General features: G+C 34.8%; 1 protein-coding gene across 1 annotated transcript in view; it reads left to right on the top strand.

Annotated features, from left to right (window-relative positions):
* Positions 1-26,334, top strand: part of RELN (reelin) — a 548,597-nt gene that overhangs the window by 52,713 nt on the left and 469,550 nt on the right. Inside the window, exon 2 of the mRNA XM_049783824.1 lies at positions 16,036-16,146. Coding sequence (XP_049639781.1) covers positions 16,036-16,146 — 111 coding nt within the window. The remainder of the gene's footprint in view (positions 1-16,035; positions 16,147-26,334) is intronic.

Here is a 26,334-nt window from a genome sequence, read left to right as displayed (position 1 = left end):
CTCACACTTGTGCACTGAGACAGACAACAGAATCAGTTAGGGTTCATTGATAAATAGAAACAGTGACAAGGTGCTGAGAGCATAGGGTTTCACACATGTGTACATGGCTATGGTCATAGATTAAGGAAAACTGGGGAGACAGGGCATCACTGGGGTACAGCCCTAAAGATGCCCAGGGACAATATTTCAGACTAAGAACATGTATATTGATGACGAACAGTTTAGGGGCAAGACTAAGTCGTTGTACATTGATGGTGACCTGAACGTGATAATTTGTATCAGTGAGTAAGACAAAAGACAAGGAAAGATGTCCTACATGAGGAACTGGGACCCTTCTATTTGAACTATAAAATAAGCTTTAACTGCTTAAGCATCTGAGTTTTTTATGCAAATCCTTCATACCATTCTTGAGAACAGACTAGTGCAAAAAATATATTAACATGTTAACAACATGGGTGATGATATTCTCATAGTGGGCAGAAAAGCAAGAGAATTATGAAGAACTTCAACTGTATTCACCCAATTCTATTCCCTGTTTTACAGAAAGAAGAGCATATCTACTTAAAAATACTTGGAAATATTTTGTATTAGTCTACTAGGTATAGTTCTTTGGGGGTGTTAGAAGTCATTGACAGAAGTTCCAAGTTGCTTATAACCATCAAGGAATATTGGGTTTATATGAAGATTTTCAGGTAGAAGGAGATAAGATTCATATAGCTAAGAGTGAATGTAGTTCTTGGGAGGAAGAATGAAAGGATTGTTAAGAAGATGACATTTAGAGGATATATTGAAGACTGGAACTAATTTTGACCAGAAGAGATGAAAAGGGAGTTAATTCTCGCTGAAGAATGGTCAGAACAGAGGCCTAGAAAAGGAAAGACAGTCTTTGTTTTGATGTTATTGGAAAATTTGAGGTGTGTAGAAATGTGGAACCACAGGAAAATTTGAAAAGGCAGGTTGTGTGTCTTGGATGAAATTCTGAAGAAATCACAGTAGGTCTAACATGTACTCAGGATACTAAGAAAATATATGAAGGACCTGATATTCTGGCCAGAGGCTCCAAGAGGGAATGTTAGAGTACCTTCAAATGACAGGAATCTTTAAACAGTTAATTCTATATAAATTATAACTTGTTATAAAGAAGAATAAATAGGATAAAATCTTGGTCAGTTTGGGTTTCATAAAGCATTTTAGAGACTTATCACATGAAGAATGCTATATAAGAAGGCCAACAAACTATGAATTGAAGCTTGGAGAAATTGATATATCCAAAAAAACAGTGACAGTGTTAGAATGGATTGTTTTGCCCTCGCCTATTTATATGTTGAAGTATAACTCCCAAAATCTCAGAATTGTTTTGGAGACAGGTTCGTTAAAAAGACAGTCAAATACTTTCCCCTGTGCAGGGCTGTATGCATCCCACCAAGCTGCCTTATATTCTGTACTGTGTACAATAAAAAAGACAGTCAAGTTAAAATGAGATATTGGGTTGGGATGGGCTTCAGTATGACTAACGGCATTATAAGGAGAAGAAATCTAGAGAGAGGTATAAATGTGAACAAAGTAATAAGACACAATGAGGAGGCTGCTTAGAAAGTCCAGGAAAAGAGCCTCAGAAGAAATCAAGCCCATAGGTGTCATGAGCTTCAGCTTGCAACTTTCAGGACTGTGAAAAAACCTTATAAATATTACCTCCCCAATAGGTGGTGTCCTAGAAAACTAATATATTTAGCAGAGGAGTAAGTGTTCATAGAGGCAGGCTAGGCAAAGCATTCTGACATCATTTATCTTTGCTTCCATATTTGCAACTTCAACTTGCTAAAAATTTATGTGTAAACCTTCAGAACCAATGTTTTCACAGCAGTAAAATTTTTGGGCTGCTATTTTGTATCCTTATGTTCATAAAAGCATTACTTACAATGGACAAAACATGGAGTTCTCCTAAATATTCACTAGAAGATAATTAAGTAAAGAAGTTGTGGTATATATACTTAAATACTACTATTGTTAAAAAAAAATAGATGAAATTATACCTTTGGGGACAAACTTGAAGAGACTTGAGGCGATTATGTTTTGTGAAATAAGTTGGTGAAAGACAAAGACTCATTTTATTTCTACTTAAAATAAGAAAAACGAAGGCCAAAAAGAAAACAACCTAACCCTATCAAAACCTACAACTTGTTTCTAGACTTGGTGAAAACCATTGTGATTAGCACAAGGAAAGACAGAGAGTAGGAGAAGGAAAGATTGGCAGGTTTGATTTTTATTATTTATTTATTTACTTATTTATTGTGGTAAATGTCATTGGAGCTTTGATGGCGGGAGTGATGATCGTTATACATCTATGAAGCTAACCCCCTGCATTTTCATAATACTGTAAATCAGTGATAAACAGTGAAAATTGTGAAAAAATTGAAGACATTGAAAACTTGGGATCATCTATGTAGCACAGCATGTGGTTGGATACGCTGCAGCTACCTAGTAAAAAGACTATATGTCTAACTTGGGCTATGTAGAAGTGGGATTTTTCCTTTTGTGGAACAAACATTCCCATAGTAGAAACTGAAGAATCCAACATGGAATAATTAACCTGTAATCCCGCAGTGCCTGAATATATTTTTGTATTGTTTACTGGGAAAAAAAGAGAAAAATTGAGTTGCCAGATGTGTCTCATCAGCTGAGGCAAAGCTCTGCTATCTTGCTTCAACTCTGTATAATCCAGTGGTTGTTTTTTTTATTTTTATTTTTATTTTTTTTTCTCTTGCTGTTAAAAATCATCCCCGAATGGCAGTGCAAAAGTGCTAAAAATTGTGGTATGCTTTCTTTTCTTTGGAAATACACATGCTAGATAAAATTAGTTCAAGCATGAATTGTTGTTGGCCTTAACTGCTAATGAATCAATAAAATATATTAAATTGGTGTGTTTTTTTAAATAGAAATGTACATAAAACAAGATTTTATACTGAAATAGTCAAAATGTTGTGACTAGACTTGGAGGAACCTAATCCTTTATGTCTTCTGGAAGCCTTGGTTCAGGATTCACAAATTATTGTTTGAGGTCTCTTTATAGGACCATAAATAGAGGGAATCAACTGTATGAAGCTGGATGATGACAGTTAATATTTAGCCATACATATTCCATTTTCACTCCACCAAGAAGATTATTATAAATGAACAATAAACATTATGAGATGAGCAATGCCTAAGGTAGATAAATATATAGTGAGATTACCTCAGGGCACTGGAAGAGAACTGAGTCCTGCAGTCTTCACTAAGAAATGTACACATCTGGCCACTGAGTCCCAGTTTCTCTTATTTCATGAAGGATAGGATTAATCTGACTACTTCTGATAAGTTTTCAGTAGCCATTTAACTTGAGATGGCTGTTCTAGAAATTCTAATGATTCAGTAGCAGTTAGAATGGTACATCATAATGATAACATCCAGAAAATAAGAGATACTAATTTCAACATGCTCTCCTCTTTTCGTTTGGGGGACACACATGACTTTTCAGTGCTTTTTTTCCCTCTTTGTGCTCAGAAATCACTTCTGGTAGTGCTGGGGATGGTATGGGGTCTGATTACTTTCAAGGCAAATGTCTTGCCCATTTTGTTACCTTACTGCATCCTCACATCCACTTTTTTGGCTGCTGAATTCATAATGTATCCATAATGTAATACCAGTTAAGTAATCTTGAAAGTATATGTGCCAGATTCAGGGAACAATTTTCTTTTCTTTTCTTTTTCATTGTTTCCCCTTTTATTTGGGGGAGGGCATACACAATGACACTCAGGGGTTACTCCAGGCTCTGTACTAAGAAATCACTCCTGGCAGGCTTAGAGGACTATATGGGATGCTGGAGATGGAACCTGGGTCAGCCCCACCCACTGTGCCATCACTCCAACCCCAGGGAACCATTTCTTTCTTTATTAATTTTTTCACAGTGATTTGCTAGTTATAAAAAGGCTCTAGCATTGCTCTTTAGCATTGTTCTGTGTTTGCCTGAAACACCACGAAACTTTGGCTGCTGTTCTTCATTCTCTTGTTCATGTCTGTCCTCATCTGTCAGAGAAAATTCACTGACACACATGACATCTAAGAACAGATGTGCTATTACACCCTCTTCTTGTTAAACATTGTTTGCTATAGAGGTATATGTAACTGTAATATAAAAATAAGGCAAAATGTCTTTTTACAGTAGTGGAGTTCTTTTGTAGTGATATTCTACCATTTCAATTGAATAATTGTTTTGTTTTTCTATGGTTAGCTTTTACTGAAAATTCTGTCACCCATGAGGATCTTACTCTGGACCTTTTCATATCATTATAATTGTCATAGTGTCAGATCATCTACTACACACTAAGCTAATTTCTGGGCTTTACCTGCATCCATAGGATTATTATCCCAAGGCTGGCTGAGTAGGATATGAGAATGAGAAATCTGACTCTTTGTCCCTCAGTCCATTCGAGGCTGGACTATAGCTTAAACACACACACACACACACACAACAACAACAACAACAACAACAACAACAACAACAACAACAATAACAACAACTATGAGCAACTTTCTATGCACACTGCACATATCTTATTTTGAAGTAAAAAATAGCAGCAGCAAAAACACCCAGAAGGTCGGATAAATGTATTTCTATCCTTGTAGTTTTATTTTAAATAAACATTTATGTATGAGAAAAGTGGTAATTTTATAAAAACGTGTAACTTTGTCCTTCATTCTGCTCTTTTATGATAAGTTTTCAATTTAAGAATTTAGATATATGTTCTCAACAACAAAATTGCAAAATTAAAACAAGTATATGCTAAGGTTAGTTTAAAATTTGCCCAGAAATTCTGTACTTGAAAATGAGACTACAGGTGCAAAGCATTTTTAGTCCTTTGCATTTAAACATAGTTTTATATAACAAATCTTTTAACTTTTTTATATATTCATAAGACTAAAAACCTTTATGATAATTATTCAAACCTGGAGTTTTTTTCTTTACTCTTATTAAATTGACTCTTATTTGAGATTTATATAAAACTATCGAAGGTTTTGTTATTTTCAGAAGGATTTTAATATTAATTGTACTGTTATGTTTTAAAATATAAAGTACTGGTATTCCTTTTTTCATCTTATACATAAGAGAAAACATAATGGTAATTAAACTTTGATGTCATAAATTTTTTTGTGCATTTATATGTTTTAAAATTAATTGAATATCTATCAGATGACATTTTTCTATCTATCCAAAAATAATAATTGTTTTATTCTTTGTGGGGTTAATATAATTTTTAAATTTTAGAAAAGTATTTTATTAGAGTTTGTTAGAAGAGTAACTTAATGCACCTGTACATAAAAATTTCTCTGGAACATATTTTACATAAAATTATTTTGTGAATTTTAGTGCTAGCAATTTTGGATTTTATAACTTGTAGTTTGAAAAATAGACTAGAGAATCTTAAAAGTAAGTAGAAAACTTATTCAAGATTTAATTCTTGTAATATGTAGGTGTTTCACTGTTATAGTATCAATATCAGGTAGTTTTAAATATTTATTTAATGAATAAATGATTTAAACAAGATACACATAAAATATTAGATCTGATCATAAATGAAATATTTGCCTATTTTAAAGTAGCCATATGCATAATTTATTTAAATGAATTTTTTATTTTATAACTCTAATTCACATTTAGATTTGAAATTACATACAAAGTATCAAAGGGAATACTATGAAATTTCTTTTAAAATACATTTTTAGGGGCTAGAGGTAAGGTGTCTGCCTTGCAAGCGCTAGCCAAGGAAGGACCGTGGTTCGATCCCCAGGCGTCCCATATGGTCCCCCTAAGCCAGGGGCAATTTCTGAGCGCTTAGCCAGGAGTAACCCCTGAGCATCAAACAGATGTGGCCGAAAAAAAAAATAAATACATGTTTAGGGGCTGGAGCAGTGGCGCAAGCAGTAGGGCATTTGCCTGGCACGTGCTAACCTAGGATGAACCACGGTTCAATCTCCCAGCATCCCATATAGTCCCCCAAGCCAGGGGAGATTTCTGAGCGCATAGCCAGGAGTAACCCCTGAGCATCACTTGGTGTAGCCCAAACCCCCCCAAATACATTTTTAATAGTTTACAATATTATTAATTTTTGGTAATTATTAGTTTATTTGTTTATTATTACTCAAGTTTAATCAGTTCAATAATAACAGATATGTGATATTTTGCTGTCACATTGCATTTAGAGATACCTAATAGATACATATGAATCCCCAAAGTTATGTTGACATGTTCTTGAACAAGTGTGCAGTTCTGGCAAGCATGAAAATTGTTGGAAAATTTGTAATGATACACCATTAATCTTTTGAACTATACAGAATAGCATACGTTTATGTTTTGAACAACTTGATGGCACCATTAAGAGTCATCCTGTGATTTATTACTTGAGTTCAAATTTACCATAGTCACTCCAGGGTCAAACCACATTTTGGTGAATATAGAGTCTGGGAATTACTTCGTGTTTAGAAGAAAAAAATTCCAGTAAAATAAAAAAAGCAAGAAAAGAGGGGGCCGGGCAGTGGCGCTGGAGGTAAGGTGCCTGCCTTGCCTGCGCTAGCCTAGGACGGACCGCGGTTCGATCCCCCGGCGTCCCATATGGTCCCCAAGAAGCCAGGAGCAACTTCTGAGCGCATAGCCAGGAGTAACCCCTGAGCGTCACAGGGTGTGGCCCAAAAACAAAAAAACAAAAACAAAAACAAACAAAAAAAAAAGCAAGAAAAGATATTTTTTGTATATAAAGGTTTTTAAACTCTTAAATATGTTAAGAAGAATTGTTCATATATTTATTTGCCAGTTATTTGTAGTTTATGTTACACTTATCTGAATATGTACTTATGGGAATTGCAAGGCTTGGTTTTCTCGGTATATAAAGGTTTATTAACATCCATGCATCAAAGGAAAGTATATTTAGATCTTCCTTTAGAAGCTTGGGGATAATAAATTGCCCCACATACTTTCTTTCAGGTTAATCTTTGCTTAAATTAAAAAATTTTGTGAAGTTATGGACAAGTCATCTTTTCTTTTAAAACAAAGAAGAAAAGGAAAAAATTGCTGTAAACCTGAAACCACAGTTCTATTCATCTTTCTTTAATAATTTATTGAGTGCAGGGCCAACAATATGAAATTTTTATGTATGAGTATCATCTAGGTTCATATAAAAGTAACATGAAAAATAAGGTCAGAGATGAATGACAAATACTAGTATCTCTTGGCTATAGTCCTCTAAATAGTAGTAATAGCATGCTTTGTAAAGAAAAACATCTATATTTAGTTCTAGAAATTAATAATTTTACAGATAATACAAATTGTATTTGTAGTATTTTAAAAAATTACAAAGAGAAAAGTAGATTTAATAATCATTACTGTCTTAACTGATTGGGATTATATTAAGGATATAGCATTGTAAAATTATATGTATACACACATGTTAGTAATCATGGTCACTACTTAAAGAATTTTGTTTACTCTACATTGACAATCTTAAGAGTATTTGAAAACTATTGTTCACAACCCTTTGTAAGAATTTAATGTGACACAAATATATAAGTCTTGGAAAGGGATTTCATCTGAATAAAACATGTGAAAATTTATCACAAAGGTTGGTGTTTTTAGAAATGCTCTGTGTGTGTGTGTGTGTGTGTGTGTGTGTGTGTGTGTGTGTGTGTGTGTGTAGGCATTTGGAGAGATGATGGAGAAATTGCAATTTGCTTCATATTCACTGAGAAATATTATTTAAACTTACTTCCAAAGTGCTTAATTTAAAAATTAATAAATTCACACATACTTGAGTATATGTTTTATCTCTTAAGAAGATTTTAAAGGAGAAAGAAATCTTGATAGTTTTCCATTTATTACTGGGAGTGCCAGAAGATAAGACTTTATTCCTCTAAACCTCTGCATCTGTAATAAACATAAAATAATTCCCACAGAGATGCTGGATTTCCCTTCCAACTAGCATGAACATCTTTACCCGAGAAAATGCCTGAATATGTCATTGAATTTTGCTTATGGTGAATCTCCTGTATCTGTCACAATTCCTGAATCTTTCTTGGATTTTTCCCTCTCCTTTCAGTTGGAGACAAAGCTGTCAGGACTTGTGCAGGGCATTTCCCCCTTGTTTCAGAAGTGGACTGACCCAGGACACTTTGACCTTAATATTTTGATGTTTGGCTTACTTCTTCATCACGCTGCATTTAATTCTCCCTGGAGGCCATTCTTTCTGCCTTTTCTGTTCCCCAAGGAAAAGTACAAATCCATATAAAATGAAAAAGAGAAGTAATAATAACAATAATAAAGGACTGTGACAATGATTGGTGTGGCTGACACCAGTTTAAAATGCATTCTGCAGAGCAACCTACAGAATTCCCAGGATACTTTATCTCACACTTAAAGATTGGGGGTTCTGAAGGTATCAGAGCCTTCCAAGGGAAGGTCAAGGCTCTGTCATCTGCTCAGAACCTGAGGAGATGGAGGGCCTATATTTAATGCAGTCTGTTTTATGTGTTTTACATGGCATTTTACTTCTGGCACTCCATCCACACCTTCTTTATTTCAGCTTTCTTACGGGTAAAATGTGTCTCTGTAGTTCTTATTTCTCAGGAGTTTTGAGAGAATTAAATAAGTTAATTCCTGTAAGAGACCTCAAACTATATCCTGACATTTTATATTTAAATATTATTTAGTTATTACTGTTATTATTCTTATTATGGAGATGTCTATTAAATCTGAGAATCAATAACTTTAGTGATGATTTATATGACCTGTGTAATAGTGACTTAGGGGAGCAGAAAGGACAGACACTGTTCATGTCTTTCTAGATGCTGATAGGCTAGGTAGATGTCTTGCCCTTCTTCATGTAGCCCTTTTGGGGTTGGGTCATTGTTAGAATTCAGAGGTAAAACCTGGCTGATCTTCTCTCTCCCTCACAGAGTCTGACTGAAATTCAATTTTTTACTGGTCTAATTATTTAAGATCTCTTGTGCAGCTCCCTACTGTGGATTCACACTTTCTTCCATTGTAGGCGTGTGGCCTCTGGCTATTATCCTTATATGGTTACTTGGATTTTTCTCCCCTCTGTTGTTGATTTGACAATATTACTATTGTAATGCCTGGTTTAATATTTGAAAACCACATAAAAAGGTGATATAATGAAATAAATATATATAATGAGAAAGAGTTCAGGGTAATATTCATATACAGGTTTTTTAAAATATATTAGAATGCACTTATATGCGGTCTGTTTGGTACTCAGAGCTGGTAGCACTTTAAAGAAGAGTCAGTAGTTGTACACATCATGTTGATGATATTTTCCATCAAATAGACTCAGTTTATTTCATTTTCAGAATAAAGTATTTCTTAGACTATTTAATTTGTTCAGTATTCAAAAGGCAAACGAATTTCCTTTTGTAAGGAAAATGCACAACGTTTAGAAGTAGTGACAATATTTTTTCTTCTTAAAATACATAAAAATAAGAAATGGAACTCTGTAATCAGTGTGTGATCACTATTAATTTCAGCATTTTGCAATTTTCTATCCTTTAATGTTTGTTTCCTTGGAAAAGATGGAAACATCATTTCAAATATTTTATGTTTCTTTCCTGCACATAGTAAAGACCTTTTGTATAAAGTAGTAATGGAATATGCTTAAAGTGATCAAAATTTAATAGACCATGGAGCGTTTATAGGCCAGGAGCTTTAGGATGAAATACAAACAGCATTAAATGTCTAAATTTATTTTCTTTCAGACTTTCATCTTATAGTGATTTTCTGCAAGAATGGTATTAGGGCCTTGTTGGGAAGAGTTAATAGAAGCTATGATAGATAATGACTGGCTCTGTAATTAGTCATTTCAAGACAGCAGTATTCTTTGAGCCACTGATAAGAAATGAATTGTGTCGCTACATCATGTTTTCATTCTGCTGTCACAACCAGGCAATCCATATTCATAGACTTGCAGTGCTAAGCTCATTGCCAATTTAACACAGATGTGAGAGAGATATATCTAACCTCCTCAGCCTTGTGAGCCCTTTTTTTTATTTTTTAATTTGAGGGAAAAGCAGAATAACTTCAGAATGAGGTTATGGCATAAGGTTTCTTAGTAACAAGCTATCAGAAATTAATTTATATTTACATTGAATTTGTCTCTATATATTCATATACAACATAAATGCCAAAAATCACCATGGTGGAAACGGAAAAACCCAACCCAAATTTCCTCAGACATTTCTATTTTTTGAATGTTACAAAACAATGCTGTTATGTTCATTTTTTTATTTCTGTTAGGAGAAACCTCCATTTTTGTATATACCTTTTAATTAACATTGGTCCTCTGTTTTTCTGTAGATGAGAATTCACAACATTAATTTCATTGTCTACAGTATCTTCTCAGCTACTCTTTATTTTATTTTTAAGTTTTGTTAACTCTACATATATTTATAGAATTAAATTCAACGAATGTTGACTGAACTCAGAGTCACGCTTTCTGAAGAGTGTGGTCAGCTCTTCAATGGAGTCTAAAGGTTGTGAGACAAACATGAGGGGGAGGTTTGCCTTTCCCCAGGAGGTCAGAAAACATTTCTGGAGAGAAATGGCATATGGGTGGTCCTGAAGAATAGGCAAGATTTTAACAAAAGGAAATGTGAAGTGTGTCGAGGTGAGGGCACCCACTAAAGAATATGTTCTACTTTAACTGCATTAAAGGTGTTTCAGCTAAAACAGGTAATTTAAAAGGGAGGTACAGAAACAAGTCGAAAGCTTTTAAAACCATATTGAAGATTAAATATTTTAATCTGTAGATGATAGGAAGTCAGACTTTTTTTATTTTATTTTATTTTTTTTGGTTTTTGGACCACACCCGGTGATGCTCAGGGGTTACTCCTGGCTATGAGCTCAGAAATCATTCCTGTCTTGAGGGACCATATGGGATGCTGGGGGATGAACCACGGTCCATCCTAGACTAGTGAGGGCAAGGCAGACTGCCTTACCGCTTGCACCACCTCTCCGGCCCCATGGAAGTCAGATGTTTTTTGAGTAAGAGAATATTGTGGCCTGACAAGACATATTTACTTCTTGGTTATAGGTAATACATTACATGCTTTATTTCTTTCCTTTGTGTACTGAAAAATTCAAATTTGTATTTGTAATTAATTTTTAATTACCTCTCTATAATGAAAGAATCATGTTCTTAGCATTTTAATGCAAAACTATAAAAAATATATCTTTTAGGGAAAAGAATTCACCAGGAAAGGATTTTACAAACTTTACCATGAATTTCCATAAAAGCATGAAAGAAGTAGATCATATGGAGACTTAATGGAGTAGTTGTTTACTCGTTGCATTATTATTGATGATTTTAAATAAATCGTTGGTGTTTGAAATAAATAACTGATTGACCTTGTCCCATGGTGGTGAAATAGTTTAATTTATATTAAAGCTATAGAATTGCTAAGGTATTAGATAGTATATATACATTTAACCAGTAAGAATTTAGTTCTAAATTTATTTTCTCTTTCTATTAAATAGAACTCAAATTATGGTATCAACACAATTCTTGATTCATAGAAAGTTTCATATACATATGTTTAACTATGCTTTTCCATATTCTTATACATATATGTACATATACTGTGTCTACACACATGGCTGTATGTACTTATATGCATAGCTTGATTCCCTAATTAGAATAAATAATATGCTTTCTACTGCCTTTTTTGTTTAATTAGCTGCTCATTTCATACATGTTTATTGCAGATTTTTTTTGGGTGGGGTCACACCTGGTAGTGCTCAGGGGTTACTTCTGGCTCTACGCTCAGAAATCGCTCCTGGCAGGCTCGGGGGACCATATGGGATACGGGATTCCAACCACTGTCCTGCATGTAAGGCTAATGCCCTCCTCCATGCTATCTCTCCAGCCCCACAGAAAAATTTCTAATCTTCTTTCCCTAAACATTTTAGCATGAGTTTTATAAAAATTGAAAGACTATTACAACAGACTTCTGTAAATATCTAGCAGTATTTACTCATATTTCCTAATTTCTTGCTAAATATTTCCCCTCATCTTAACATTAGTTGAAATGTTGGTTGATAATTTTGGGTTCAAGTTCAGGACTGTAACATTCTGAATCAGAGGATTCTTTTATATAATTATGCAGTGGGGATTATTAGGATTTTTCATTTTATTTTATTTTATTTTATTTTTTTATTTTTTTTTTTTGGTTTTTCGGGCCACACCCATTGGATGCTCAGGGGTTACTCCTGGCTATGTGCTCAGAAATTGCCCCTGGCTTGGGGGAACCATATGGGACACCGGGGGATCGAACCGTGGTCCTTTCCTTGGCTAGCGCTTGCAAGGCAGACACCTTACCTCTAGCGCCACCTTGCCGGCCCCTCATTTTATATCTGTATATGTATGATTATGCTTTTCTTTGTTTGGCCACTCCTATATGTGTTCATGGCTTATTTCTGGCTCTGCGCTTAGGGATCACTTTTGGCAGGGCTTGAGGGACCAAAGGGGCAGTGAGGGATTGAACCTGGGTTAGTTGCATGCAAGATGTTTCTATTCTTAATTAGGTTCATTAATGGGCCAAAAATCATAATCATGCTGAATTTTTCTTCTTGTTCATATATATATATATATATATATATATATATATATATATATATAGTTTTTGCTTTTGGTTATTAGCTTTTTAGCCACACCTGGTAATGCTCAGGGGTTATTCCTGGCTCTGTGTTCAGAAATCTCTCCTGGTTTGGGGGACCAAATAAGATGTCAGGGGATCGAACCGTGGTCGGTCCTAGGTCAACCGTGTTTGCGGCAAATGCCCTACTGCTGCACCACTGCTCCAGTCCCCTTGTTCATATATATATATATATATATATATATATATATATATATACACATACGTATATATATGTATATATATATATTTTTGGTTTTTCGGGCCACACCCGTTTGATGCTCAGGGGTTACTCCTGACTAAGTGCTCAGAAATTGTCACTGGCTTGGGGGGACCATATGGGACGCGGGGTTTCGAACCGCGGTCCTTCCTTGGCTAGCGCTTGCAAGGCAGACACCTTACCTCTAGCACCACTTCACAGGCCCCTTGTTTATATATTTTTTAAAATAGTTTTAAACGCAGAATGTGTTCTGATTTGCTTCAATAATGATCCATGTTAGAACTGTACACAGTAGATTTTACTTTATTTTAACTCACTTTTAGAAAGATTACCTAGAGAGCAACAACAATTTATGAATAAAGTGATGAGTTAACACTGGAGAAACTTAATGCTTGAAGCATGAACCTCAGTGAAAAGAAGTTTTGGGAGAGGAAGTTAGGTGAAAGGAATTTAAGTCAGGACACATAGGAATGGTATGAATTAGTGCACACTGGGGAGTTGTGTTATGAAAATACTAGAGGGTAGTTGATCCAAAGAGGCCCCAGATGAAAATGGAAATCTTTAAGGGCTAATGACAGCTCAGATAAGTAAACTAACTACTATTCACTGCAGCATTTCCAGCTCAATGCCTAACACATTTGCTTCTATCCCTGTAGACTAAGAGAAAGTTGTAAATGGGGGTAAGTCGAAACATTTGATGACAGGAAAGAAAGAGAAAAATTGTTTCTGACATCACTGCAAAGTCAAGGTGCCTTGGTGTGAGTTTTCAGCATATGGTGCAGCTACTCAATCATTCAGAACATGTGCCCTTAGCCAGTTTGAAGTTCCCTACAAATAACTAGCGAACTCAAATGATCATTTAAAAAAACACAGAAACAAGAGCTTATATTTTAAGGGAAGTCTGTGATTAAAAAGATATGTACCAAATCTCATGAGAGACTGGGTAACTTTTTCTTTATCTGAAAAATGGGGACTGATGGTCAGCTCACATAACTATTGTCCATTACATCTATTTTTGGAATGTTTGACCAACAGTGTCTAGAGAGAAGTGGTTTTTTTTTTTCTCAAATGCTACATTGTCCCCCCCAAAGAGACTTTTAAATTCTCAATTCTAGCAAAGAAATAATCATTTAGTTTCTGATGGAATTTTTCTTTACATGATGTATATAGACATCAAAATGTGAGGAAATATGTATGATTAATTTCTTTTACCATTTCATAAACATTTTGGCTTAACTCTTCATTTCTCTCTACACTGATAGAAAACACTAGCTGATTTTGAGAAGTGGAACTGAAGTGATATTTAAAGTCTAGTATTTATAACATATTTTTCCTTTGGAAATAAGGTTGAAATTAGCTTTCATTTTGTACCACTTTGGACAGATGAACTACTTTTCAATACGCAATGAATATTTAAACATTTGGATGAATGAGTTATTAATCAATAAATAACATATTTATTGAACACACAAATAACAGGATTGCTCCAGACAGGTAAGCAATAGTAATTTAACAAAGCACAAGACATTTACCTTACTGGAGGTTATATTCTGCATGTGCCTGAAAAATTAACATAATAACTATTATAAATAGTTATTTGAGTATAATGTGTTAGAAGGTGATAGTTATGAAAAGCAAAAGGAACAACATAAAGCCACATATGAAATGTGGGAATTGTGGCAGCCAGGAGACAGAAGGATCTTTGTAATTGTATTTATTTGTTTGTTTATTTATGTATTTATTTTTGATTTTTGGGTCACACCCGGCTGCGCTCAGCGGTTACTCCTGACGCTATGCTCAGAAATTGCTCCTGGTTAGGCAAGGGGGGGGCATGGGGGAAGGACCATATGGGATGCCGGGATTAGAATCACCATCCTTCTACATGCAAGGCAAAAGCCCTATCTCCATGCTATCTCTCTGGCCCCATCTTTGTAATTTTAAATACAGTGAGCTAGTATTTGAATACAATTAGTTCTTATTGTGATTGTTTGATTTCTCAGATATTGATTTTAAGTGAAAAAAGATAAAATATATATTTGTCATGTCTGAGGTTGTATGATTCTTGGACATCCAAGGAGATATATTGATCAGAAGTTTGATCTATCTATGTATTTATTTGGAATATATACACAATATATATACACACAATATCTATATCTATATATAAATATATTCAAACTTGAGACAGAAATTTGGGAGTAGTCAATTTATTGATGGTGTGTAAAAGCCAAGAAGGTCTTCAAAATTAACAAGTGTTCTAAGTAATTTCATTTTTAAAAGATACTCAGTGCTTAGAAATAATTGCTCACATATGTATGCCTATCTAGAGCTAAAGATAGAAAATATTAGGTATTCAATCCCTTCTAAATATAATAAGATGGAGAGAAAAATGCCTGTTTTGACATAGTAAATTAATAGTGCTGGAGAATCAAAGGTGTAGTTCAGTGATAGAATTCTTGCCTTACCTGGATGAGGTATGGGTTTGATCTCACAAATCAGATACATACACAAAAAGACAAATTAATAGCATTAGGAATAAAATAGTCTAGGGATTTTACTTCTGTTTGTTTTAATTAGACTTTATTTCTTTAGCAACCAAGATTCTATGTTAAGGGAACTAAAGCAGGCTTCTAGGAGAAAGAATTATTTTGCTTGAAAAATACACTTGATCTTATTCGTCTGTTCTCAGCTGATGTCATATTGGTTCACACAGTATTAAATACTTTAAAAAATTTATTGATCAAATCACAAAATTTCAGTAATTCCTTTGACTGCTCCTACAGTGGTAATGAAATTGAATATTCAATTCTTTGCAGATGATTTTTTACTTAATTGGTAAGATGTAAATTAGCACAGAAAGGCTTAACTGATGCATTAATTTTTGGACAAGCAATTATAGATATTATAATTTCTTTTTTCTTCAGTGTAATATCTAAAATAAAGAAAACACTAAATAAAGGTAATATAAAAACAGTTAAGCATAAGCTAAGATAGTTTTGATAATATCTAACATTTTAGAAATACAGCTTATTTTTTCTAGCTGTACTAATTGAGATTTCTTGTCTCTTTCCTCCCCTGTATTTCAGTGACAATTTCAACAAGTACCTTCTTTGATGGCTTGCTGGTGACAGGACTATATACATCAACAAGTGTCCAGGCTTCACAGAGCATTGGAGGCTCCAATGCTTTTGGATTTGGTGAGTTATCCTGATACAAGAAATAAGTAGTTGTGGACTTTTTATATTATGTTAAGCCTTACAGTGTGAAATACATGTTTTTAAGGGATTAGACATTTATTCCTACAAAGAATAATGTAAAGTGATTGTGTATTTTCTAAAATTGAATGAATTGAAATGAGTTTTGTTTTTAGTACATGATATTTGGGGTCAAATATCCTGGATTGCACCATAGCACAATTGAGTAAAAACACATGCCAGCACTTGGACATTAGAACCTTTTTAATTTTTGTTTCTGGGCCACACTCAGCAGTGCTCAGGGTACTGAGTAGTTCCTGGTTCTGCTTTCAGGAATCACTCCTGGCAGTGCTCAGGGAAACCATATGGGATGCCGGGGATTGAGCCTGGTTCATCCACATGCAAGGCAAATACCCTACTCACTGCTATGGCTTGGTCCTCACGGACATTAGAAATTTTTTAACTTTCAAAGCTCCCAGATTTCTATTTTTTATGTATGAATAAGAACATAGTACTGGATCAGTTTAGGGTCTAGAGACATTAGGGTCACCTTGAAATCACCTTCCAGCGATTAACTTTGATAATTAACTCTGGGGAGTATGACCTTGTGATCATTTTTCTATATGATTTTCAAGTGATTTTGATACCGCTTAGTTTTAAGAACCACTCATTTTATTTATTACACCGGAGAGACAGACATTATTGGAATGATAATAGAAATATGTAATAGTAAATCTTGCCAGGGGTGAGCAAAGGAAAGTACTGAGTCCTTTGGAAAAGTGTGACAGAGAAGCAAGTCTGGAGAAAAGTGGAGTGTAGTTAGAAAAGACTTCCCTGAAGATGGGAAGGATGAGTAAGAATTAATTAGCTATGACTTTATGGATACTGGACCAAAGCACATCTGAAGGAGGGAACAGTGAACAAATTCAGGGTGGGAACAGATGGACTATAATCTGAAAATTTGGGAGGAACTGGATTTGGAATCAAAAGAAAAAATGATTGAAAGAGGCTGTCTAGAGTACAGGCGGGGGTTGGGTGGGGAGGAGGAAGATTTGGGACATTGGTGATGGGAATGTTGCACTGGTGATGGGTGGTGTTCTTTACATGACTGAAACCCAAACACAATCATGTATGTAATAAAGTTGTTTAAATAATAAAAAAGTGGAAAAATTAAAAAAAGAAGAGGAAATCATTGAGGCATTTTTGGTTGATGTTTTATTTATTTAAAATGAGTTTATTCAAGTTTTGTAAACATTTTATTAAAGTACTAGGAATTACAAAGTTATTCTTAGTTGAGTTGAGTTTTATATATGGTATTCCAGCACCTGTCATGACAACTTCCTATACCAATATTCCCAGGTTCCCTCCCATAAAACCTCCTCCCTCTGCAATTCTTTGTGTTTTTTTTTTATCTATAAAGAATTTTTTTTAATATAGGAGAGGATAGTACAGCAGGTTTTCTTTGTATAGGTCCTTCACATTTTTAGTCAAGTTGACTCCAAGATATTTGAGTTTGTATGGCACTATTGTGAATGGGGTTGTTTTCTTAATGTCCATTTCTTCCTTATTACTATTGGTGTATAGAAAGGCCATTGATTTTTATGTGTTAATTTTGTAGCCTGCCACCTTGCTATATGAGTCTCTTGTTTCTAGAAGCTTTTTCGTAGAGACTTTAGGGTTTTCTAGGTAGAGTATCATGTTATCTGCAAACAGTGAGAGCTTGACTTCTTCCTTTCCTATGTGGATTCCCTTGATATCTTTTTCTTGCCTACTTGCTATAGCAAGTACTTCCAGTGCTATGTTGAATAGGAGTGGTGATAGAGGACAGCCTTGTCTTGTGCCAAATTTAGAGGAGAGGCTTTAAGTTTTTCTCCATTGAGGACAATATTTGCCACTGGTTTGTGGTAGATGGCCTTAACTATATTGAGAAAGGTTCCTTCCATTCCCATCTTGCTGAGAGTTTTGATCAAGAATGGGTGTTGGACCTTATGAAATGCTTTCTCTGCGTCTATTGATATGATCATGTGATTTCTATTTTTCTTGTTGTTGATGTTGTGTATTATGTTGATAGATTTACAGATGTTAAACCATCCTTGCATTCCTGGGATGAAACCTACTTGATTGTAGTGAATGATCTTCTTAATGAGGCATTGAATCCTATTTGCCAAGATTTTGTTGAGGATCTTTGCATCTGTATTCATCAGCGATATTGGTCTGTAATTTTCTTTTTTGGTAGCATCTCTGTCTGGTTTGTAGAATATAATCTGTCTGGTTTAGGTATCAAGGTGATGTTGGCTTCATAAAAGCTATTTGGAAGTGTTCCTGTTTTTTTCAATTTTATGAAAGAGTCTTGCCAGGATTGTAGGTAGCAGAAGGTTGGTTTGAGTTTTTTGATCCATTTAGCCACTCTGTGTCTCTTAACTGGTGCATTTAGTCCATTGACATTGAGAGGAAGAATTGTCCTGGGAGTTAATGCCTTCTTTATATCAAAATTTGGTGTGTCTGTTGGTCAGTCTTGTCTTAAAGTAGGCCGTTCAGGTTTTCTTTTCTTTTTTTTTTTTTTTTTTTTTTTTTGGTTTTTGGGCCACACCTGGCAATGCTCAGAGGTTACTCCTGGCTATCTGCTCAGAAATAGCTCCTGGCAGGCACGGGGGACCATATGGGACACCGGGATTCGAACCAACCACCTTTGGTCCTGGATCAGCTACTTGCAAGGCAAACGCCACTGTGCTATCTCTCCGGGCCCTCAGTTTTTCTTTTAAGACTGGTTTTGAGTCTGTAAAGTTTCTGAGCTGTTGTTTGTCTGTGAAACCATGTATTGTTCCTTCAAACCTGAAAGTGAGTTTTGCTGGGTGAAGTATTTTAGGCGAAGCATTTATTTCATTGAGTTTTGTCACTATGTCCCACCACTGCCTTCTGGCCTTGAGTGTCTCCGGTGACAGGTCTGAAGTAAATCACAAGGATGTTCCCATGAATGTAATTTCTCTTTTCAATATTGCTGCTTTCAGAATTTTGTCTCTATCTGTGGGATTCGTCATTTTGACTAGGATGTGTCTTGGGGAGTTTTTTCTGGGGTCTCTTTTAGTTGTTACTCTTCGGGCATGCAGGATTTGATCGCTTGTATTCATTAGCTCTGGTAGTTTCTCTTTAATGATGTTCTTGATTGTTGATTCTTCCCTGAGATTTTCTTCCTGGGTCTCTGGGACTCCAATCATTCTTAAGTTGTTTCTGTTGAGCTTATCATAGACTTCTGTTTTTATCTGTTCCCATTCTTTGAGTAAGTTTTCCATTGTTTGATCATTTTCTTTAAGGCTTTTTTTAAAATTTCTTCTGCTGTATGGAATTGTTATTCATCTCATCTTCCAGTGTATTAATTCTATCCTCAGCTGTTGTTAACCCATGGGAAAGCTCAACCATGTTTTTCTTCAGTTCATCTACTGAATTTTTCAGACCTGTTATATCACCTGAAATTTCAGTTTGTAGTTTTCTGATTTCTATCTTCATATTCTCTTGATTCTTATTAGTGTTCTCTTCTATACTTTCTTGAATTCTTTGAACATCTTCCATATTGAGACTCTAAACTCCTTATCTGAGAGACTGACTAGTTGGTTGGTCATGTTTAAACCATCAGAGTTGCCATCGTCATTCTCTATGTCTGGCGATGGCCTGCGTTGTTTCCCCATTGTCACACTTGTATTGTGAGTTTTTCTACGTGTTGTGGTTGTATTCATTGGCTAAATGATGTGCATGGCCGGGAAGTGAAGCAGAGTGGCCGTGCTCCTCTGGCTCCACCCTTTCTGGCGTGTAAGTTAACCTCCAGGGAAGGCTCCATGGAAGGCAGATGAGCCACACACAAGATGAAATCAGGCCAAAAATGGAGCACAGCACATAAAACAGGCAGATAGGGGTGCTGGCATCTGAGTTCCAGCAGAGTTCAGCGGCTTCCCCTTTCTGGGTATGTAAGTTCACCTCCAGGGAAGGCTCCAGGGAAGGCGAGCCATCTGCATATGAGCCACACACAGGATGAAATCAGGCTGAAAATGGAGCACAGCCCAGAAGACAGGCAGATAGGGGTGCTGTCATCTGAGTTCCACTGCAATTCTTTGTTAATTAGGCTAGTGGTTTAATATGAAGGCCTAAAGATGCCCTGTGGTTTTGGGATTACCTGCATTACATGGGTAGGGCTGGGGGCTAATAGGGTTGTATCCCAGGATGCTGGGTGACTAAGTGATACTGGTGACTGAACTGGAGTTTGTCTTGTGCAAGACATGTGTCTTAACTCCAGTTTTATCTTTCAAACTTCTAAGTATCACTCTTAATTTGATCTAAATAAACTTTGAAAGAACATGTAAAATGAACATAGTTCCCTTTTTTCTGATTAGCTACTAAGCCTAACAAACAATCTATGAGTGAACTAATAAACAACCTATGAATGAAATTGTTAGAGTTAATTTTTTGTGCCACATCCAGAGGTGCTTAGGATTGGCTCTGCATTCAGTGGTCACTCTTGACAGGCTCCCAAGCCTTAAGAGAGTTGAGGATTGATCCTTGATCAGCTGTGTGCAAGGCCAACACTCTACTTATTGTACTATCTCTCAGTCCTGTTAGATAGAATATTTTAGAAGTATGCAGGCCACAAGATATTTTTATGACTTTAAAAATAGTAAAAAGGCATGTGCAGTTGAATTGAAATATATTTGATTATGCTTAATTGCACTTAGTCTTTCTATTATTATTCAATTAATTTTAATCAATTGGTGTTCAAAGAAGCTTTTAGTAGATGTTCAAAGAGACTTCTGGTAGTTGCAGACCATTGAAGGTAGTTTCACTTCCATAACCAATCTGGTCTTTCACTAGACACTTGGAATTCCATAGAATATGATTTTTTCCGGGATGAATAGATCAATGAACTCTTTTTATAAGTTCCAATAATAAATAACTCAATAACTTTAAGTATACTTAGTTATGTGAGAATGCTAGTTAACCTCAAAGTCAAATTTAATAATATAAGGGAATAGTGTTTAATAGAGTTAATCTTCCTAGACATTGTTTTTCATAGGAATTATAAAGTCTTCAGATAAATGTCATTCCTGCAAATAAAAATACATTAATTTATTGGTATTTTATTTAAGTGTAACACATTCTTTAAAACTTGTTCTAAAGAACAAATTCAAAAAAATTGTGGGGGGGGGGAAACAGGTCAAAAAGTAGAGGAAATTCTTAAGAGGGTGAAATGTAAAATTTTGAAAGAAATTTAATTAAAAAATTTTAGTTTAGTAGTTGTAATTGGGTCAGACTAAAATAATCTGGCATTCTTTGACCTTGAAAGAGTTATTGGATAACTAATCTATCATTAGACTTATTTTTTGATGGAATGTTAAGCAAATGTGATTTTTTTGTCATTTTCCCAATATATTGTAAGATTTTTGTGTGATGTATTTAGCTGTTACAAATAAACAACATACAGTTTACAGTTAATTCTGAAATGATACTTCTGAAACTTCACCACTTAGAATTAATTTTAATTATACTAAACCTATAGCTACTCTTCTAAAATATGAAATGTATATATGCCAAAATTAAGCCCATAATTATGCTTAAGATATCTTAATTAAGATTAAGATTATGTTGTATAAATGTAATTTTATGAACATAACTACAGCCTTCTATGCAAAACCATACTTTTTTAAAATGCATACATTGCTGATCAAAAATAGACAAATGTCTAATAGCTAGAAATACACAAAAACAATAGCCATGCAAAAAAAAAAAAAAGACTGTATGCCAACAATGCATGATTTGAAATACTTCATTTTTGCTTGTCACTATAAGAAAACATGCTGTCCTGGGAAGTGTGATGTTTAATTACGGATATCTCTTTGTGAATCCCAGAAAAAAGAAGCTTCCTTTTTGTATGGCATTGAATTCTAGCTCAATCATGTAAATCTTTAAGGCTCATTGTGGCTGCTCAATAAAGAGCTATTTGAATATCCTTTCATACAAAATTGTTCCCTTTCCAGAGGCTGAAATGCATTTTATTCAATATTTAGTATTCTGGCTCTAAAAGCATTTTACTCATATTTTGGTATTCTGGCTCTAAAACCTGAAGATTGAGTTTGTAGGTTTGATTTTTTTTTAGCAGACAAACTTAAATTGTTAGGCCTTGAATAAATTAAACTTTTGTGTTTTGCAGTGCATAGTTTTATTCAACCACTTTAACACTACTTTTATTTAAACATTTCCTTTATTTTCTATAACTAGATATACTAGACCCACTCACTTTTTTAAGTTATAGCATTCTTATAAATGACAAGATTTGGTGAAATTAAATTTCCTTTGGTGGAAGAGAACATGAGACCAAATCCAAAATTTTTAACGTTATTGTAAAATTTTATTTTTGTATTTTGGTTTTGGGGCCACATTCAATGGTACTCAGATCTTACTCTGGCTCTGTGCTTAGGATCTCTCTTGGTGGGGGTTAGGGATCATAGATATTACTAGGAATGATCCTTAGAATGCTAATGCTTTATTCCTGGGATTCAATTTCTGTTAGAATATTATTTTATTGTGGCTAAAAATACAAATAGCATCCATGAAATTAACTTTTGGTTATCTCTCACTTTAGAACTATGTGGAATTTTTTACTAACTTGCTAATTATTTTAGTGATTTCTGTGTCCTATTTTTGTTGTATTTTGTTTTGTTTGGGGACCATACATGGCAGTACTCAGAGGTTACTCCTGACTCCATGCTCAGAATTGCTCCTGTCACTCTGGCTTGGATCTCCGTACCCTAAACTTTTCTTATAGTTCAATCTTGAATATTTGATGTGTATGACTAGATAGGCACATACACTTACTTAATTTTAATATTTGTGAAGCAGCAACAGCCACTAGCAACTTTATTAGAATCTGAATAGTAGTGGTATTTATTAGCCTGGATTAAACTAAACTACTCATAATGGTTTTGTTAAACTCGTTTTGTTTCTCTTTTTACAAAGAAATTTCTTAAAACATACTTAGAAGATTTCAAATATACTTAGGGATTCGAAGGCATGACCTTTTTTTTTTTTTTTGGTTTAGGGCCCCATCTGGGGGATTGAACTGCATCCATCCTAGGTTAGCACATGCAAGGCAAACGCCCTACTGCTTGCGACACCATTCCAGCCTTTAAAGGCATGACTTTTATTAGGAAGGGTAAATGGTCTATAATTAACAGGATGACTCTAATTAGTTGAACAAATTAGTCTAGTCAATAGTATAAGGAGCACAGCTAATTTTTCCTACTAAGAGAGTATTCACCTGAGTTTGATCTTTTCACATTCTATTTGGGAGTGCCACCATTTCTTTCATTAAGAAATGGTATTACCTAGTTTTCATTCAATTTAAGAAAAAGAATTAAGCTAAAGAAAGACAAAAATGTTATTTCCTAAATAACTAAAAGTATAGCTGTTGAATTTGACCTCATTATAACCATGAGAAATTGACTACAAATTTACTCATTCTGAAGTTTGGAGATGAAGCCATAACTTCTAGTCCTAGTTTTGATGAGCTAGTTCCAAAACACAGGTACACATTTGGGAGTTCTGGGAGTCGATCCTTCACAGTGACACTCAGGAATATTCAGGAAGAGGATAGTATTGTTTAAAATACCAGGACTTTCATGCTCTTATTTTAGGCTTTCTTTCCACCAGTCTCAGCTATTCTTGGAATCTAAGAAATAATAATGAGATAGCTAGCATCTATCAGGTACTTATTCTATGCCAGGTGTGTTGCAGGTATTAACTCTTGAAATTGACAAATGTAGATTTTATCATCTGGAGATAAATACAGTTCTGAGGAAATTAATTACCCTATTTTCTACTAGTCTACAACTTCATTCCTTTCTTTCCTGGAGCTAGACACTAATGTATTTGATAGGAGAACAATAGATTTTGTGCAGTTTATAGAATCAAGAGGAGAGAGAACTACAGTAATCTTAGGTCAGGTTAATAGCTTAACAATATAAACATCTTACTTTTTTAAATGTTATTTTCCTAAGTGGGGTACCTTTTGTAGGAATGGGAAGGCTTGAGGTGTTGAGTCACATTTGGCTGTTCTCTGGGCTTACTCTTTGCTGAGGGATCCACACCTGCCAAGGATTGGGGGCCATTTGGGGTGCTAGTGAAGTACAAGCACTTTACCCACTGTACTCTCTATGGCCCTAAATTTTAATTTCCTATTTCACCCCTTACATCTTCCCCAAAATAATAACTCTGTAATTTCCTGGGCATATGACTATATTATATAAGTAAGGTCATTAAGTAAAATTTCTTTTGTGTAAGCCCTTGTTTACCTCAAAATATCCTTATATTAAATATACACTTATATACACATCACACCACACAATCAGTATAAGAACCATACATTTTCGAGGGATATTTATATTGTTTTTCCAAAAGGTTGAGACAGTCTATATTGTGACTAGAAGTAATGAGAGTCCCTTTCTCTCAGTATATGTGACAACATAGGCTGTTCTTGCTGTTTATGTCAGCCTCTTTGCTGTGAGTTGATATCTTATTGTTTTGATTTGCATCTCCTTGATAACTAATGATATGGAGCATTTTTTCATGTGCCTTTTGGCCATTTATATTTGTTCTTTGAGGAAGTGTCCATCGTTCTGTTTATTTCTCTCTTCTCATTTTTGGATAGGGTTAAGTATTTTTTTCTCATTAAGCTCTACTAGTGTCTTATATATTTTTACATTTTAATTTCTTATCAAATTGGCACTGGGTAAATAGTCTCCCCATTCTTTGTCAGTCTTTATATTCTAGTTACTATTTCCTTTGAGAAATAGTAGTTATTATTTCCTCTGGTTTAATGTAGTCATTTGTTTATCTTTGCTTTCATTTGTTTGGCCAGTAGTGGTTCACCTTTGAAGATAACTTTGGCTTGAAAGTCATGGAATGTTCTACCTATATTTTCTTCTATTTATCCTGTGTTTTTAGATCTTAAATCAAGTTTCTATATGACCTAGCAATACTGCTCCTAGGAACATACCGTAGGAGTCCAAAGGCACAATATAGAAAAGTCCTCTATGTTCATCGCAACACTATTCATAATAGTCAGAATCTGGAAACTACCCAAGTGTCTGAGAACAGATGAGTGGCTAAAGAAACTGTGGTAATCTACACAATAAAATGCTACACAGTTGTTAGAAAAAAAATAACGTTATGAAATTAACTTATATACATTAATGCATATGGGGAGAATTATACTGTATGAAATGAGTTAGAGGGATAGACATAGAATGATCACACTCATTTGTGGAATATAAAGAAAACGTTAGTATGGTAGTAATATCCAGAAACAATAGAGACAATGGCTATGGGATCAGTCTATGGTAGGAAGTTTGCCACAAAATCTGGGTGCAGTTAGGACAGAGATGGGACCACAATAACAACGATAGTTGGAAATGATAACTCTGGACACAAACGGGGTGTTGAAAGGAGATAAAGTGATATGCATGATATTTCTCAGTAACAATATTGCAAATCACAGTGTTGAAAGGTTAAAAAATGAAGAGAGAGAAAAGATGAAGAAAAAGAGGTGGAGGAGAAAGAGAAGGAGGTGGAGGAGAAGGAGGAGGAGATGAACAAAGAAGATGAAGACAAAGAAATCTAAGATGAAGACGAAGAAGATGATGATAACTATGAAGAAGAAGAGAAAGGAGATGAAAAAAGACAGAAAAGAAGTAGAAGTAGAAGAAGTAGAAGAAGAAAAGGAAGAAGAAAAAAGACAAAAACTGCCTATGTTATGCTTAGTGAAATGATTCAGAAGAAAAGGGATTGACATAAAACCATCTCACTCATTTGTGGGATATAAGTAAAACAAGAGATAGTATGGTAATAATACTCAGAGACTATAGAGAAAAAGGTCAGGAGGACCTATGCACGGCAGAGAGCTTACCACAAAGAGTGGTGAGTGTAGCTAGCGTAGAGAAGGGTCTACTAGGACAATGACAGTTGGAACTGATCACTCTGGATAAAAACTCAGTGCAGAAAGGGGAGAAAGTGACATGCAAGGCACACCTCCATTAACAATAGTGCAAACCACAGTGAGAGAGAGAGAGAGAGAGAGAGAGAGAGAGAGAGAGAGAGAGAGAGAGAGAGAGAGAGAGAAGAGAGAGAAAGGAAAGAAGAGAGAGAAGGAGA

The sequence above is a fragment of the Suncus etruscus genome, chromosome 1 (assembly GCF_024139225.1).
Source record: "Suncus etruscus isolate mSunEtr1 chromosome 1, mSunEtr1.pri.cur, whole genome shotgun sequence".
In the NCBI taxonomy this organism is placed as follows: Eukaryota; Metazoa; Chordata; class Mammalia; order Eulipotyphla; family Soricidae; genus Suncus; species Suncus etruscus.
The sequence above is the reverse complement of the archived record's forward strand: the minus strand, read 5'-3'. Positions and strand labels throughout refer to the sequence as shown.